Genomic DNA, 17,367 nt, shown 5'->3' with positions numbered 1-17,367 from the left:
TACTCATATAACTATGGTTATAGGATAACCCTATGTTATATAGCGTATAGGTTACGCTCTGCGCTCAAGTGGAACACAGGAGCTGAGCAGAGCGGAAGCTCGATGAATGTACCCGCTGAGGCACCCCACAACCACCAGAACCGGGAAGGACCCGAGCCCCCGGACCCCCCTAGTGGAGGATGGGAGGGAATCGGATCCGACTGTGCAAAGAGGGTTTAGCAACTCAAACGCACAGGGTGAGCAGATCGTGGGACTTACCTTCCCACAGAAGAACCCACGACTACACAGGCGCGCAACCCACATGCCACTAGGGAACGAACGGGAAGAAAAAAAAACCTGTTACAACCCCTAATATCACAGGGTCAAGGTCAAGAACCCAACCCCGTGGCAAGGCCGTAGCAGCGGAGCGCGAAGGAGGACCCAGCCCCAGGAAGGGTCAGGACCCCCCGGAAAAAGGGGGCCTGGTGAGGCCAACGACGCCGCAGCATCGAGACCCCACCAGGCGGTCACTAGTGACATCACCCCCCACATTGGCAGCGTATCGGACAGGGCCCATCCAAGAGCAGGTCCTTCCCCCCTACAGCATGCCGCCCTGAAGCACTCAAAGAGGCTACACCCCCACAGCGGGACCAGGCAGCGCACCGGGGAGACAACCCCCAAAGAGGTTGATCCCTCAATCCAGGAAACAGGTCAAAAGGACTCGACCAGAGCCTGGAGCACTGCGGACTAGACAGGTCTGCTGAAAACAGCACCCCGGCGGAAGGGGCGTTTGGTATGCTGTGCACCATGTCGCAGCCTCCACAAAAAAAACCCGACCCTCTAGAGGGGCCGAGGCAGAGAAGGCTGACACGATTGGCAGACGTCATGAAGGGTGCGGGGGCACACTCGCAGGCAGACGGGGTCAAGCCCGGCCTAACCCGAGAGTCGACACCGCTACCAACACACCTGGAAACCAACCACCACCTAACAGGAGGCGGTTGTTCCTATAACCCCCCCAAGAAAAAACTCCAAAACACAACTGCGGGTATACACCGGCTATACAGCAGTACAAGTGTTTCAGTTCTCAAGAAGGGGTTAACCCAGGCCAACAGGTCGACGAGAACGAGTCCGGACCTGGGCCCGGCGGACCGGGGCGTACACAGGGATGCCAGAGGGGTACAAGAACCACCTCGACAGCCCCCTCCCAGCCCCGCCAAGCAGGAGAAGAGAGGGGCGAAAAAAGAATGGAGAAGGACCAGGCTCCTTTAGCACAGCGCAAGGTACAACACAATATGGACCAAGCAATAGTGAAGGATAACACGCAGTGACATAACCACGAACACCTCCATAACATCAACCCCTGCAACCCCCGGGCCAACCCGGCATTTTCCCCCCGAAAAACCACAAGTCCTTCAGGGTACCAGAACAGCAGATCTGCGTCCCGGTGGACAACGGGTTAACTGACCTGGTCCGGCGCGACCAGAACCAGTCCCGTGTCCTAATCACGCCACCATCCCCAGTCCTAAGAGGGGGGTAGGTACGCGTGTCGATCTAAAACATCACAGAGGGCGCCACCAAGACGGTCAGAACATAAAGCACCGCGTTTCAGTTCTCAAGAAGGGGTTAACCCAGGCCAACAGGTCGACGAGAACGAGTCCGGACCTGGGCCCGGCGGACCGGGGCGTACACAGGGATGCCAGAGGGGTACAAGAACCACCTCGACAGCCCCCTCCCAGCCCCGCCAAGCAGGAGAAGAGAGGGGCGAAAAAAGAATGGAGAAGGACCAGGCTCCTTTAGCACAGCGCAAGGTACAACACAATATGGACCAAGCAATAGTGAAGGATAACACGCAGTGACATAACCACGAACACCTCCATAACATCAACCCCTGCAACACCCGGGCCAACCCGGCATTTTCCCCCCGAAAAACCACAAGTCCTTCAGGGTACCAGAACAGCAGATCTGCGCCCCGGTGGACAACGGGTTAACTGACCTGGTCCGACGCGACCAGAACCAGTACCGTGTCCTAATCACGCCACCATCCCCAGTCCTAAGAGGGGGGTAGGTACGCGTGTTGATCTAAAACATCACAGAGGGCGCCACCAAGGCGGTCAGAACATAAAGCACCGCGCCCGGTGGCCCACCCCAAAAGCGTGAGACCCCTCCGCCAATGCTTTGATCTATTCCGTTATCTCCCCCCAGAGATGAACGAGAATTCATCGAGACTAACCCAGTACACTGGTGCTCGGAAGAGACAAACTCCATCCTAGTAGCCCCATAAAAACGCTGTTTCAATGATGAGCAACCAAGGCGCGCAAGCCCATGCGTGGTTCCACACAGAAGCACCCAGGGCCAGCACTATGTTGTACACATCGAGACCCAAAACATATCAATGGTAATTCTAACAAGAACCCAGATAACGTTCCCTCCAAGCCGCCTGGGAAAGCGGCAGGAAGCTGGCCAAGACACAGATATGGGTCCCATATGACGCGTCCGAGGGAGAACCCCTGTCAACCCTGCCCTGTATAAAAGAGAGGAGACAGGGAACCCCCAGAGAGACTTCCCAAGTCAGTAATAATTGAAAAGATATATGTAACATTGAGCTACGTGACCACGCTCAAGACATATGCAATAGAGCGCAGAGCAGAACTTCTTTTTAAGTTCTCACGCACTGCATAACTCATCTTGACAATAACAGAGGTCCACAACATGGAGCCTGAAAATAACTCACGGAAGTCGCACAACCAATAGAAACGCGCCCAGTGACGTACTCTATGGTGGGGGGAATTCCGTGACCCACCTGCCCAAATATGGCGTGGGACCAGGGAACTCCCCCCCCCCCCCTCTCCCTAACCTGACCCAACAGTGTGACAGGAAGCCCGAAGGACAGGAGGTCCAACCTCCTGACCAATCAAAAAAAAAGGGAAGGGAGGGTTTTATCAGTTCACCCCCTCATGACCCCACACCCCTAATACGATGCAATGACAAATGAAGCGCATGTACACCTGTTTAAGGTAACAGCTTCACATAGGCTCATGTGCGAACCTGCCACCTGCATTTTTACACCTTTACCCTAAAGGAAGAAAAAACACAGACCAAGAGAGGGGCCAAGGGCCCTGGTACAAGAGCTTACACATGTAACTTCTGTAGGCCAACACCTAACCCAGTTGTGGATCTTAAATGTGAAAACGATACACACAACCCTCCATCACAACAAAAAAAGGGCAAAAGTACACTCTCACTACTGTAAGAGGAATGCCGTTTTTCATGATGAGAGAAGACATAAGTCCTTGATTAAGTACTGGTCACAGGCCTTGCTAAGTCCACATGACAGCGACTTTTTCAGAAAAAATTGCCTCTCTAAGCAAGAGCACAACCCCAGCAGAAGCTGAGGGATTACACCGTATCCCCAAAAACATAGTGAATCAACACACATTTTGTAAACAAAATCATATTTGAGGGAAGGGGGGGCCCAGGGGAAAACCGGGGAAACCCACCCATCACCACCTTACCCCTGATACGACGCCAAATGTGTAGAGTAAGCAAGTTTCAAGTTTCTTTAATAGTTGTCATACAGAAGTACAGAATACTTTTATACAAAATGCTTCTTACTGTTACGCTCCAGAGACTGTGCTAGACAAGATAAGTATCAAATAACATAGTATAGCATGTAAATTAGAAGTAGAAAATGAGGTCACAGTGTTCAGTATAGACATATGTACAATGTTCGATGCAGAATAGACGTAACTGAGTTACCATATAATATACAATACTATGCAGTGTACTAATATACAATACTATATAGTGCAAAGCAGAAATGGGATGAGGTACAATTTAGGTACAATTTACAGTAAGGTGTACGAGTTGTAGTGCAATCCTTTATCAATAAATATAAAGTGTGGGGAGTGGGTGCTACAGTGTGTTTGTTTAAAGTGAGTGTGTGCTATAAAGTGTGGGGAGTGGGTGCTACAGTGTGTTTGTTTAAAGTGAGTGTGTGCGTGTGGATGTGTGTGCTATGTGCGTTTGATGGTTGTTGTGTAGTGTTCATTGTTCGTTGAGCAGCCTGATGGCCTGGGGATAGAAGCTTCTTCTGAGTCTTTCTGTGCTCGCCTTGAGACTCCGGTATCGCTTGCCTGACCGCAGCAGTTCAAAGAGGCAGTTGTTCGGGTGACTGGAGTCCTTAATGATTCTCTTAGCCTTGCCCCTGCACCTCTTGTTGTAAATGTTCTGGAGGGTGGGGAGCCCCCCTCCAATTGTGCGTTCGGCTGAACGCGTCACTCTTTGTAGGCTGCTTCGGTCTTGTGCAGTGCTATTCCCAAACCAGGAGGTGATGTTGCCAGTCAGGATGCTCTCTATTGTACATGAGTAGAAGTTCTTAAGGATCTTCTGACTGACTTGGAACTTCCTTAGGCATCTGAGGAAGTAGAGGCGTTGTCGTGCCTTCTTCACAACACTGTCAATGTGTGTGGTCCATGTCAAGTCCTCGGATATGTAGGCTCCGAGGTACTTAAAGCTGTTCACTCTCTCAACCGGTGCCCCGTCGATGCTGAGGGGGCTGTAGTCCTTGACCCCCGACCTCCTGAAGTCCACAATCATCTCCTTTGTTTTGCTGACGTTCAGGGAGAGGCTGTTTTCCTGGCACCATCCCGCCAGGACCTTGACCTCATCCAGGTAGGCCCTCTCGTCGTTTGCAGAGATCAGGCCCACCACCACTGTGTCGTCAGCAAATTTGATGATTGTGTTGCTACTCCGCTGAGCCACACAGTCGTGTGTGTACAGGGAGTAGAGGAGGGGACTCAGAACACAGCCCTGGGGGGCCCCTATGTTGAGGGTGATGGATGAGGAGGTGCAGTTGCCTGCTCTCACCACCTGGGGTCTGCCCGTCAGGAAGTCCAAGACCCACTGGCATAGGTCATAGTTCAAGCCCAGGTCCCTGAGCTTGGCTATGAGTTTGGAGGGGACTATGGTATTGAATGCCGAGCTGTAGTCGATGAATAGCATTCTCACATAGTTCCCCTTCCTCTTGTCCAGGTGTGATGCTGCTGTGTGCAGCACATGGGCTATGGCGTCCTCCGTGGACCTGTTGGGGCGGTATGCAAATTGCAGGGGGTCCATGTTGATGGGGAGGGAGGAGCAGATGTAGCCCTTTACTAGCTTCTCTTTTTTTTGTATTTTATTTTTTTATTATTTTTTAAACAAACACATAAACAAACATGACAACACACAATAGGATATACAAATACACATATGCTCCAGCTCGTACCCCCCTCTCCCGGACCCCCCATTGGATAATCCAACCATTATAATTTGTTCCTAACCAGACACTACCATTATAGGCTGGCTTTTATTCTCTCCACCACTTCTAACCACATTGCCATTTTGGATTCATTGAGACCCAAAATTCTAGCTGTTGATATTTCTTGATAAATCACATCGAGATATGTAAGAACCCAGACCTTACGGCACATTTTTTCCGGTTGAAACCATCGTGATGCTATCAGCTTTTTAGCCACTGTGATACCGGATAAAACCAATCTCTTTAGCTGTGGAGGTACTGCATGCTCAAAGACATCATTCAGCAGTAATACAGAGGGGTGTACAGGTATATCCAGAGTTAAGAGATTTGACAATTGCTGGGTCACTTCTTTCCAAAATATCTTAACTGGTGGGCAGTCCCAGTACATGTGCATAAATGTCCCTTCGTCCCCATTTGTACATAAGGAGCATTTGCAGTCTTGTTTAAGACCCATTTTGTTCAGTCTTATAGGAGTTAAGTATGTCCTGTGAATATAGTTAAGATTGATTTGTTGATGGTCCGGGTTCCTTGATGCAAGGCGTACATTTGCCCAGGCTTCTTGCCAGTCAAAGTCTATCTCCAGGTCTGGTATATCCCTCCTCCAGACTGAGTCTAGATGTAGGGTTTCATACGAGGCCGTTAGTAATTGATGATAAAAATCTGAAACAAAACCTCTCGATGTCTCTCTTTCATAGAAGAATTTGTGGTATCTGTGGTGTACAATTGGTATCCTTAATGGAACACCGTGAGCCTTCAAACATGCCAATAACTGTGCGTAAAAATAATATGAGGACTTGGTGAGATTAAATTTTTTGCATATCTCATCAAAACTACAAAAACCCTGTTTGTTGAAAACGTCTCCTAATGTGTGTATGCCTTGCTTTTCCCATCTAGGGAATCTTATAGGTTGTTTTCCAATCAAGAGTGCATTGTTATTGAATAAGGGAGTATGATTGTGCCATTTATGTGGGATAGAGTCTTTTTTTTGTGTTTCACGCCATATCCGGATTGCATGAGTGATTATGGGGCCAAATTTCCGTTTGCATTGCTTAATTGATCATTTGGTGTACACTATGTCCTTCAGCCTGTGTGGAGCTACTATATTTTCTTCTAAATTTCTCCAGGATACTGATGCTTGGGGATCAAACCATGTTGTCAGTGGTCTTAAAGTGTATGCCTTAAAATAGTGGTGGAAATCTGGAAATGCCATACCACCGTCTGCTTTGTTTCTCTGTGCGGTGGATCTTTTTATACGTGGTGGTTTGTTATTCCAAATAAATTTGTATGTGGAGGAGTGTAATTCTTTCCAGTAACCCTTTGGAGGGGGTAACGGTAGCATTGAGCTGAAGAAGTTGATTCTAGGTAGGACGTCCATCTTAATTATTGATATCCGTGCTTGTACTGAGTTTTTAAGTTTTGACCACCTGACAAGGTCGTATTTGATTTTGTTTTGGATTTTTATGTAATTGTGCTTCACCGTTTGGCTTGTGGTAGGGAATATTTCAACTCCCAAACATCTAAAGTGTTTTACCATCGGTATCTCTTCTGGGAGGGTTATATTTCTTTTTGCAGGGGCGTTAAGTGGGAGGAAGGCCGACTTCGGCCAATTTATCCTAAATCCCGATAAATCTCCAAATTCCTCAATCAACTTGAGAAGATGAGGCAATGCGGTGTTGGGGTTTTGCATGAACAGTATTACGTTGTCCGCATATAAACTAATTTTGTGTTGTGTGCCCTTGATTACGATTGGTTCTATGGATTGGGATTGTCTTATATATTGTGCTAAAGGCTCTAATGATAAATCGAATAGTCCGGGACTAAGGGGGCAACCCTGTCTGGAAGACCGTGATACTGGAAAGATTTCGGAGGTGATTGTACCTGTTGTAATCATGGCCGATGGGTCTTTGTATAATACTTTAATCATATCAATGAATCCTTTTCCTAACCCCATCCTTTCTAATACTGCCCATAGATACGACCATTCCAACCTGTCAAAAGCTTTCATTGCATCCAGGGACAGCATCGCCTTAGGTGTGTTGTCTTCCTTGTTAGCATCTAGTACGTGTAGTAATCGTCTTATGTTATCAGTGATCAGGCGGCCTCTTATGAAGCCTGTTTGGTCCGGATGAATTAAAGACGTCATATGCTTTTGTAGTCTGATGGCTAATACCTTAGAGTACAGTTTGATATCGGTTCCGAGGAGGCTTAAAGGTCTGTAACTACCGCACTCGGTGGGGTCTTTGTCTTTTTTGAGGAGGACTGTTATGAGTGCAATATTGTCATTCTTATGGAAGTTCCCCTCCTTGACGGAGTATAAAATCATATTTAGTAATAAGGGTCCAATTATGTCCCAACACGAGAGGTACATTTCTGGTGGGATACCGTCTCTTCCAGGGGCCCTTCCACTTTGCATTTCAGATATGGCCTCCCTAAGTTCATCTAGTGTGATCGGTGTTTCTAACTGTTTACCGTCATCCTCTGAAAGTTTAGGGAGGTTAATTTGATTAAGATATGTGTCCATCTTGTTTTGATCGAAGGTCGTTTCTGATTTGTATAAGTTGGAGTAAAATTCTTTGAATGTCGTGTTTATTTACTTACCTTTACTAGCTTCTCAAAGCACTTCATGGCTATGGAGGTGAGAGCTACAGGGCGGTAGTCGTTGAGGCAAGCAGGCTTGGATTTCTTGGGTACAGGGATAATAGTGGACTTCTTCAGGCAGGTGGGGGTGACAGCCTGTTCTAAGGACAGGTTAAATATGTCAGTGAATACCGGGGCCAGTTGGTCGGCACAGACTTTTAGGACGCGGCCGGGGATGCCGTCCGGTCCTGCTGCCTTCCTGATATTCACTTTTTTTAAAGGTCCACCTCACCTCATGCTCTGTTACAGCTTTACATCATGCACGCCAGCACAGCCGAATACCTTGTTTGAACAGGCACAGCCCTGCTTATGTGTGAAAAAAACCCGCCACTTGTTATTGTCATCATTACCCTAAGTAAGAATAACAAGCTGAGAGAGGGACTCATCCCTCGATCACATGCCACTATGCACAGTATTGTAGCATAACCCAGCCAGTTGTGGGCTCAGCCACGTTGTCTAACGTTACATGAACACACACAACTTCTCATTGGGGGCCGTCTAATCTCACTCTATAAGGCCAGCATTTCAAAACAGACTTGCATTGTGCGTGAGGCTGTTTGTAGAGCTAAATCTATACTTTATAGTATTGCTATCTGTCCATTCTCATTGTCAATTGAGACCATAAACCGTCCCTTCAAAATGGCTTAAAGAAATAATTTTTTCATCAATACGTTCTCATTTTATAGCCTCGTGAATATAAGCGTTATATGGGGTTTGGTCTAGTATATTTCCTGGAAGGCGAGATACAGGGCGCTAAGCTAATAACATTAAATCGAACAGCGTTTCGGCACTACAGAAGCTAGAGCTAAAACTCTAAATGCATATTTTCGGTATTCATGGTCCACCATGAATGTATTCAGTATTAGACTGATATAGGATATGTTCCACTTGAGCGCAGAGCGTAAGCTACAGTATACGCTATATAACTATATTCTATATTATAGCTATGGATACAATACTATGGTCATTTGACAGTGACTTTCTTCCGGTCAAGATGCAAAAAAGAGATAATTTTTCCATGCATACATTCGCACGTTATACCGTGGTGAATATAAGTATGTTTTTAGATCGGTCTGGGGTCATTCCCGAAATGCTGAGGAATAGCCTTATGCGTGTATTATACTATAACCGTTGCCGTTTCTTGCCTGGACCCGCTATTATTCTCAAATAAAATCTATATCATAGGTATTATGTTTCATCATGAATGCATGAAAGGGGGGGGGGGGGGGGGGGGTCGTTTTTTGATGCTTTGATCGTCACCAACGGCATATGTTGTGGACTAACGTTACACACACACATTCGGATCGAGGTGAAGACATGCTTGGATCAACGCAAGATTGATATCATATAGCCCTTACCTTGACTAGGATGTACCCCAAAAAGAATATTCCAATTATCTGATTGTGATTCCAAGTATTGATGTCCATCGTGTCGCCAACATAATCCACCACACATCATGCATCGGGAGCATTTGATTATTCTCAATCCGACCGTTATAACCGATCCCCTTGCCCAAAAAAAAAAAACGACCCGGAGACATTAGATCGACGCACAGGCCAAGATACAAGGTTTCAAAGGGTTCTCGATACCGCCATCTAGCTGGATGTGGCCGGTATTGCACTTTGGCGACCTCAGACTCATTCCCTATTCTCGAAGACACTCTGATGTCACGAGACCGCCGCCATCTTGGTATAGGGGGGGCATATGGATTTCTACCATCAAATGCATGTGTTGAGGTCCGTTTTTATTACATGTTTTATCACATTCTTGTTCATTTCATAACATTTTCATACGATTTGTTTTGAAAATATTGAGGCCAACATGGCATTTCACTATTTCGAACGCCTTTCTGGTGATTCTAAGGCGAGATATGATTCAAAGAAGCTCCCCCTGATTGACTTGACATAATGTCCATACAAAACACATACAGACATGGCCATCTCTCGAATACCCAAATTGAAGCTGCTATGTTACGTTTTGTACTAATAACAAAACAAACACAGAAATCCAAATCGCAAGTTTTATACCATCACAGAGGAAAAAGTGTCTGGCGGCTAACGTTTGGCTAACTAGCTCTGGTGTTGTGGTCGTGGTAGCTACATGCTAAGCTAACGTTAAACACTTCATATCGAACCGATAGGAGCTTATCTTATCTAATCTTACGTGGTGGTACCACGTGTGCCACTAACCGATCAAACATCCACGTAAGATTAGATAAGATAAGCTCCTATCGGTTCGATATGATGTGATTAACGTTAGCTTAGCATGTAGCTACCACGACCACAACACCAGAGCTAGTTAGCCAAACGTTAGCCACAGCCACTTTTTCCTCCGTGATGGTATAAAACTTGCGATTTGGATTTCTGTTTTTGTCATTAGTACAACGCGTAACACAGCAGCTCTTTGGCATTGTGAAGGACTGAAGAAAATTCCGCTTGATTGTCTTTAATTTGCCGCTTTAACAATCCGTTTCTCCACTAAATGAACCGTACACAATGTACCAGGCTTGGCAGTTTCCCCCCACGCTGCAGTTGCGTAGCAACAACAGGCAGGAAGTTGACTTCGAGAATAGTAACACCAGGCTCCCTCGATGGATAATGAATTAAAATAACGACCCAGAAATGTAAAAAGACGTTTTTGGCACTCTACGGTCAGGGCCCAGAAACGTAATAAGCCGTTTTTGGCACAGAAAGTGTTAACATGCAGCACAGTAGACAGACCAGCACAGGGGAACTTAAAATGTACTTAAGATGTACTTTATATTCAATAGTGTATAGAGTATGTGTAGAAAGTTGCTGAACTTGACAAAACCCAGCTACTATCATCAAACCTTTATTTCAGACAGAAAACAAATTGAGGTTGCCCAAATTTTGAACTGCGTCCATAAATAAATGTGATTATACTGTAGGTAAGAGAATTTTTTTTTCTAAAAGATCATGAGAGTAAAACAAATTACAATGTTAAAATAGGCATAGATAACACAATAATAACAATGAAATGTACAAGTAAAACATAGATGAAAACAGATAAATAAATAAAAAAGTAAATTAAAAGTACCAGGAATGTTCATCATGGCCATAGGGCAGTACAGATTTGCAGATCATTCCAGGAAGTTGGAGCACCAAAGCAAAAGGCTGACTTTCCAAGTTCAGACAGAACACAAGGGACATAATGGCATACGCATAATGGCATAAGCCATTTGAACGGTTTGAAAAGTTAGATAAGGTCCAGAATTCCAATCTAGCATCGTTGCAATATAAGGTGGTAACTTTCCAATAATGGCCATATAGATAAACAAATACCAATGATTATTATGCCTCTCTGCCAGAGAAGACCAACCCACCTTGTCATAGAGGACACAGTGGTGAGTGTCGTAGCTATCACCGGTAACATTGTTACTCAGCTGATAGAGTTGTACCCTTCCTGCTGTCTTGTTGTACAAAACTTGTAAGTTGCTTTGGATAAAAGCGTCAGCTAAATTACTAAATGAAATTAAATGAATTAATGATAATAAATCTGAGGACATAATGATAGACCGTGTCCAGAGGTTTAAGCGTGGAAGGAGCAGCATTTCTATAGAAGAAGCCACTTTTTTACGCAGTTTACTGGCAAGACTATAATGGTATTTAAACGTAAACTTCTCATATATCCAGTAACTCTCTCAGTATTGGATCAATTTCTAGTGGATATATACTATCATAATCAATATGTCTAGCTATAGTAAACAGCATGAACTTTGTTTTTATCACCATTAAGTACCTGTTTAAGATTAATAAGTGGATCCTGAAGAGCATACAGAATCAGCAATCCAATACCCAATAGTGTTGTCAGCATGAAGGTGAAATTGACAACCACTCAAAGAAGATAATGATATCATTAATATAATAAAAAGAACGGGGCTATGCTGCACGCCAAGGAAGTAATTACCTGAGCTAGGATTATGTTATTTGTCCAGAAGTTGAACACAAATCTGTCTTGTTTATTCTGTCACATAGACAGAAGATACAGTGAACCTCAATAAGTAGCCAAAGTATTCACACTAATCTGTTTTATCTCATTGGATATGACTATCTCACTATGGACATACTGTACCTGTTGAAAGATAACAGTGTTTCTAGCCTTTGATCATTTAATCCACTCGTCACCTGCTGATCCGTGACTTTCCCCATCTGCGTTGTGTTTGTTTTCAATACTTCACATTGGCTGTCACACACTGTATCAAACCCTGTTGGTACATCCGTAATCAGAAGAAAACGACACTGGCAACGTGATCTCTCTTTCCTTAGATCATGATGTTTATTTTCATAAACATAGCTTCGTACAAGATGTAACCCATTCTGTAATGTCCTTGAACAGTCTTTGAGGAAAAACTTAATTCATTATTCTCTACCGTCTCTTCTGCTATTAGTCCAATGGTTCTGAGGCCTCGTCGTTAGCCAAAACCTTTCCCTGTTAGCCGAAGCTAGCCTCCTCGAGGCTTAGTGCTCTGTCTCTCTGTCCACGTCTGCTCGTATCAGCCTTGCGTCCTATTCTGGCTAGTCTTCTGAAGACCCCACAGCTTACCGTCTTCAAGTCTCAAGCGATGTCGAACTCTCTCTCGTGACTGTTACTATGGCAACGGCGATGTTGATATTACCTCACCTCTTACCCCAAAACAAACGCTGTGGCTTGGTAATGCACTTTCTCAAGATCGAGTAACCTTGACGCTGTGGCTATCAGCTGTTGATGTTAACAGCACAGCCCAAATCCTCATCTGCTGCTATTAGTCTGCTGCTAACACACACTCTCTCTCTGTTGTCCTCCTCCTCTGAGATGGCTATGAGTAGATGCTGTCATCCACCGATATTTACATTATATACAGTACTCAGATACAGGAAACAGTACTCATACCACCAATGTAAAATCCTGGATAAGCATCACATTTAAAGATTTTAAAACCTCAGACGTTATAAAAGTTCCTGTTTTGTATATAAATGCCTGCACAGATTAGCCCCTCCCCTTCTCAAGGAGTTTATCCACGAGAAAAGGAACACTGGATTAGCCACTACTGTAGGTCAAACACCAGAGGGGATTGTGAGGTCCATTTTAGAAAGACCGCCTTCAGCAAAAATGTTCTTTCGATAAAGGGAAGTGGAACATGGAACAGCCTTCCAGTCCCCTTAGGGGAATGTACCACCCTGTCCACCTTTAGGGGCCAACTCAGGAAATATGCCAAATATGCACTCATTAGGGATGTTAGTGATGTTGTACTGACTGAATGTCATGTTAGTGTGGTCATGTCAGTGATGTCAGTTTTTATGAATGAACGTTGTAAGGTCCGTTTTGTGTTTGTTTTATGTTATGACTGGGTGGAAATTAGCCCTGTGCTATTCCCGGCATATTTACGTCCTTATCATGCTGTGATGTTATGCATACACTCATGTAAATGATGTTCATTAATTTGCATTGTCCTTAATAAACAAATAAACAAACCACCATCAGGGCAAATGTATAGGTAATAGCCAGATTGCCATGTAATTTGCTGTGCACATTCATGACCACAAGAGGAAGAAACCCATCAACTTTAGTGACCCCATGACCTTTCCCCTAGTGCCACCATCAGGCCAAACTGAAAACAAGATATCTCAAACAGTAATGGCTGAATTGCCATACAATCTGCTGTGAACGTTCATGACCACTATCGGAAGAAACCTGGTGACCCTGTGACCTCCTCTAGCGCCCCCATCAGGCCAAGCATTCCCTTTTCAAATGAGCATATCTCCTGACCTGTTATTTGTAAAAGATCCCTGTAATTATTCATAACCACCATAATGGATTTGAAGCATGGGTCTGTTGAGACTGACAATATTGGCAACTCTTGGAATCTACTGAGTGCATTCTTCTAGTTTTAAACTTGTTTTCACTGCTACAGTACGTGTGAGCTCAATCTTCACCGAGAGCCAATCCAAACACTGCTAAAATGCAGTGGAAACATGGACATGTTGCTGTTAGTTGCTTTATAAAGCTGTAATCTTTATAATGCTGGGATCGTGACCTGATGTTTCCCCACATTGCAGGTCAAAAGAGCATGCGTGTCACCAGTCTCCTCATTTGCCAGGGGCTCCTGTGGGTCGGCACAGCCCAGGGCATCATCATCACTCTTCCTGTTCCCAAACTGGAGGGTATACCTAAAATTACAGGTGAGCGTCGACGGAAGAGACCGACAGGGACGTAACAGGGCTTTCAAAAGAAAAAAACTACAACATGTTTTTATTTTTCCGAAATAGAAAATGACTGCTCATTATTATCACATTGTGGTTGCACTTCACGTCGGTCGTCTGGCAGTGAAATCTGGCTATCATCAGTTTATGCACGTCACCTTTTCTTGCAGGATAATTGAACAAAATGCCAAGCAGTTTTTTTTTATTATGCAAATAGATTGAGGATTTTGCTATCCCCATAGAGCTTAGCAGTCATGACGTACCGCTGGTCCCACTTTTCAGAAGAAACAAAATATGGGCACCTAGGCCATAAACTATTTTTTTTTTTATCAGACAGAGTTATCATTCAAAACTAATCATTCATAAAATTGGCCTTGTAAAATAGTACCATGTAAAATAGCTGGAGCAGTATCTGTTGTTCGTCTGTATGATGTTTTAATCCTCAGGCTCTCCCCTGCAGGGAAGGGGATGACCTCTCTCAACGCCCACTGTGGACCAGTGGACTTCCTGATGGCCACCTCCAGCACCCTGTCCCCCGACCTCCTGAAGAGGGACTCGGTCGGGGACGGCCCGGACTCGGCCTGTGGAGGGGAGGAGCGCAGCAGCGACACCTCCTCTCAGGAGTCTCTGCAGCAGCCCGGCTCCCTCCAGGGTGGTGAGGGGAGAGGCAAGTCCCGCGGCGTCCTGCTGCAGTACCGGCTGCGCTCCACGCTCGGACTCCCGGGACGACCTCTGACGGCGCAGGGCGACGAGGCTTCCGACTCCTCCATGGAGTCTCTGGAGCACAGCCTGGAGGACGGGTCCATTTATGAGCTCAGCGACGACCCGGACATGTGGGTCAGGGGGCGCGCCTGCGAGCGGGACGGCGGACGTAGGGACAGGGTGACATCGGCGGCGGTCATATCTGGGGGCAGGGGCTTTCGCAGACTGAGGGAAGGAGGCTCGTCGGCTTCCAGGACAGGTGGGGAATCGGTAGAGAATACTCTTATGGTATGGCAACTCCCATTAACTGTGTGACATGGAACCTACGTGGTAGTGCGGGGTACTGTTTAGAGACGGCTACCCAGATACCCTTTCCGTAAAATCGGGGGGAACTTAACCATGTGAGAGAGGGGTGTCATCACTGGTGGCCAGCTCCACACCAGGTGGATAACAGCCTGTAGGATGTGTTTGAGACACTGGGATAGGGAATCTGGGGGAGACTACCATTAAGGAGAGGAAATGCCGCCTCGTTGGCTGCTGTGTGCGTGTGACTTTGTTGTCTTACCTTCAATCACAGTGGCAGAGCCAGTCACAGATCTCTTCCTCGCGGCTGCTTTGAACGGGTTCCTCTTCCTGCCTCAATGTCTACACTCACACATCTGTTGTTCTTGCACAGAATTCCTATGTGACTGACAGTGGACTGCGTTCCTTTGAGAGACAGCCTTTGTTGAATCTGCCGTGCTGCAGTGTTGGAGATGGACCTCTTTTATCTGATCCTCTGGGAGAGATCCCATCTGTTTAGCGCTGAAAAGCTGAGAACTGTCGTTAGCATCACAAAGTACATTAGCATTACTTTATTAGCTCAGCCAGCTGCAAGCCTTTCCTGTACTCCCAGGCAATGTGAATGTACTGTATCTGTTATTTTGTGTGTCAAAATGTAATCTGCGCTTTCTCAAACTGGACTATGTCCCCTCAATTGTTGAGAAACTGATTTTAGGGTTTAAGGAAACACATTATAAAAGTTTGCCTCCAACAACTTCATAATAGTGTGGCTTTGCTAACAAGAGCTAAGCTACTAATAGGTCATACTGTTCCATAACTATTGCAGTAAAATCTATTTTGAGCCACAGTGAAAACATACTCTTGAAGACATGACCTATATTTGGATGTTGGAAGTCTCAGGCTGATTTCTCAAAGGGTTAAACACGTTCTTATATCAGTGAGATGAAACAATATGCATAATATCTGGTCATATGCCACGAACATTAGCACTGGAATCATGAGCTATACATCAAAAGCCCGGTCTGTGGCCATCCTATTCATTAGTAGCTGTGTTATGAACATACGCTTCTTTAAGAGTAAGCCTAGATAGACTCATAGATGAAACATGGCATACATTAACAAGAAAGGTGTGCTCAGTGGAGCGCAAATGTCTGCCAGGCGGCAAGCCCTAATAATAAATATAGCCACAAGTGCCAATTCCGGGGTTCAAGCCAAGATGGATCGTTAAGGTTTAAAAATAATTTCACACACATGGTTCAACAATATTATGAAACATATCCTGTGAGTTTTGTAAGGATTGGGCAAACAGCTTTTGATGTATAATCTGATTTGTGTTATGCCACGATCATTTGCCCCTAGTGGTCTATTTGAATTAAACTTTCATGTTATGTGTCAGGTACTTATGTGGACATATCCTGCAGGTTTTGTGATGATTGGTCCAACGTTTGTTGACTTTGGTCTATTTATGTGCTGAGCCATGCCCTTTTGAAGTTCATTGGTCAATAACTTCAAAACACAATTAGAGATGAACAAGCCTTGTACATTTTCCATAAACTTTGTGCATTAATAATTCACAGAAAATCTGGAATCAGACCTACGGTTTCGGAGTAAAAAATGCATAGGAGTTATGATGGTAATATTGGGGTAATATTCCAGGTGTCAAGTCCCTGGTCTGCTGTCAGCCTATAATATGTGGCAAGTTTCATCCACCATGGCCTTAGTTGCTGAGCTATGCTGAGCACACACACACACACACACACACACACACACACACACACACACACACACACACACACACACACACACACACACACACACACACACACACACACACACACACACACACACACACACACACACACACACACACACACACACACACACCCCACACACACACACACACACACACACACACACACACACACACACACACACACACACACACACACAATGACACACTGCCTAGACTGACCAGTTTGCAGTGCTTGGCGGAGATAATAAAGCTGCTGTGATGTCATTCAAGTTTAGAAATGGAATTATTTATGGAATTCTGTTTAAAATCATATCTAACAACAGCAATCTTACCAAATGGGGGTCTGGAGCCTAATTCTATTAGTTTGGGGGTCCTTGACATGAAAAAGGTTGAGAACCACTGGCTTATGTAACATAACTCTTTGGTTACATTGTATCAAGGCAATCAAAACGTCGGAAATATCAGAAAGTTTGTTGCCCGGTGACCAGATGACGGCTGTCTCCAGTGATAGGCTGTTC

General features: G+C 45.3%; 1 protein-coding gene across 1 annotated transcript in view; it reads left to right on the top strand.

Annotated features, from left to right (window-relative positions):
• Positions 1–16,906, top strand: part of arhgef10la (Rho guanine nucleotide exchange factor (GEF) 10-like a) — a 356,918-nt gene extending 340,012 nt beyond the window's left edge. Inside the window, exons 24-25 of the mRNA XM_084315714.1 lie at positions 13,969–14,091; positions 14,573–16,906. Coding sequence (XP_084171840.1) covers positions 13,969–14,091; positions 14,573–15,129 — 680 coding nt within the window. The 3' untranslated portion in view covers positions 15,130–16,906. The remainder of the gene's footprint in view (positions 1–13,968; positions 14,092–14,572) is intronic.
• Positions 16,907–17,367: the final 461 nt, after the last annotated feature.

Source organism: Notolepis coatsorum (genome assembly GCF_963971535.1).
Source record: "Notolepis coatsorum genome assembly, chromosome: 6".
Lineage (NCBI taxonomy): Eukaryota > Metazoa > Chordata > Actinopteri > Aulopiformes > Paralepididae > Notolepis > Notolepis coatsorum.
Note: the sequence above shows the minus strand (reverse complement) of the source record. Positions and strands in the feature narration are given on the sequence as shown.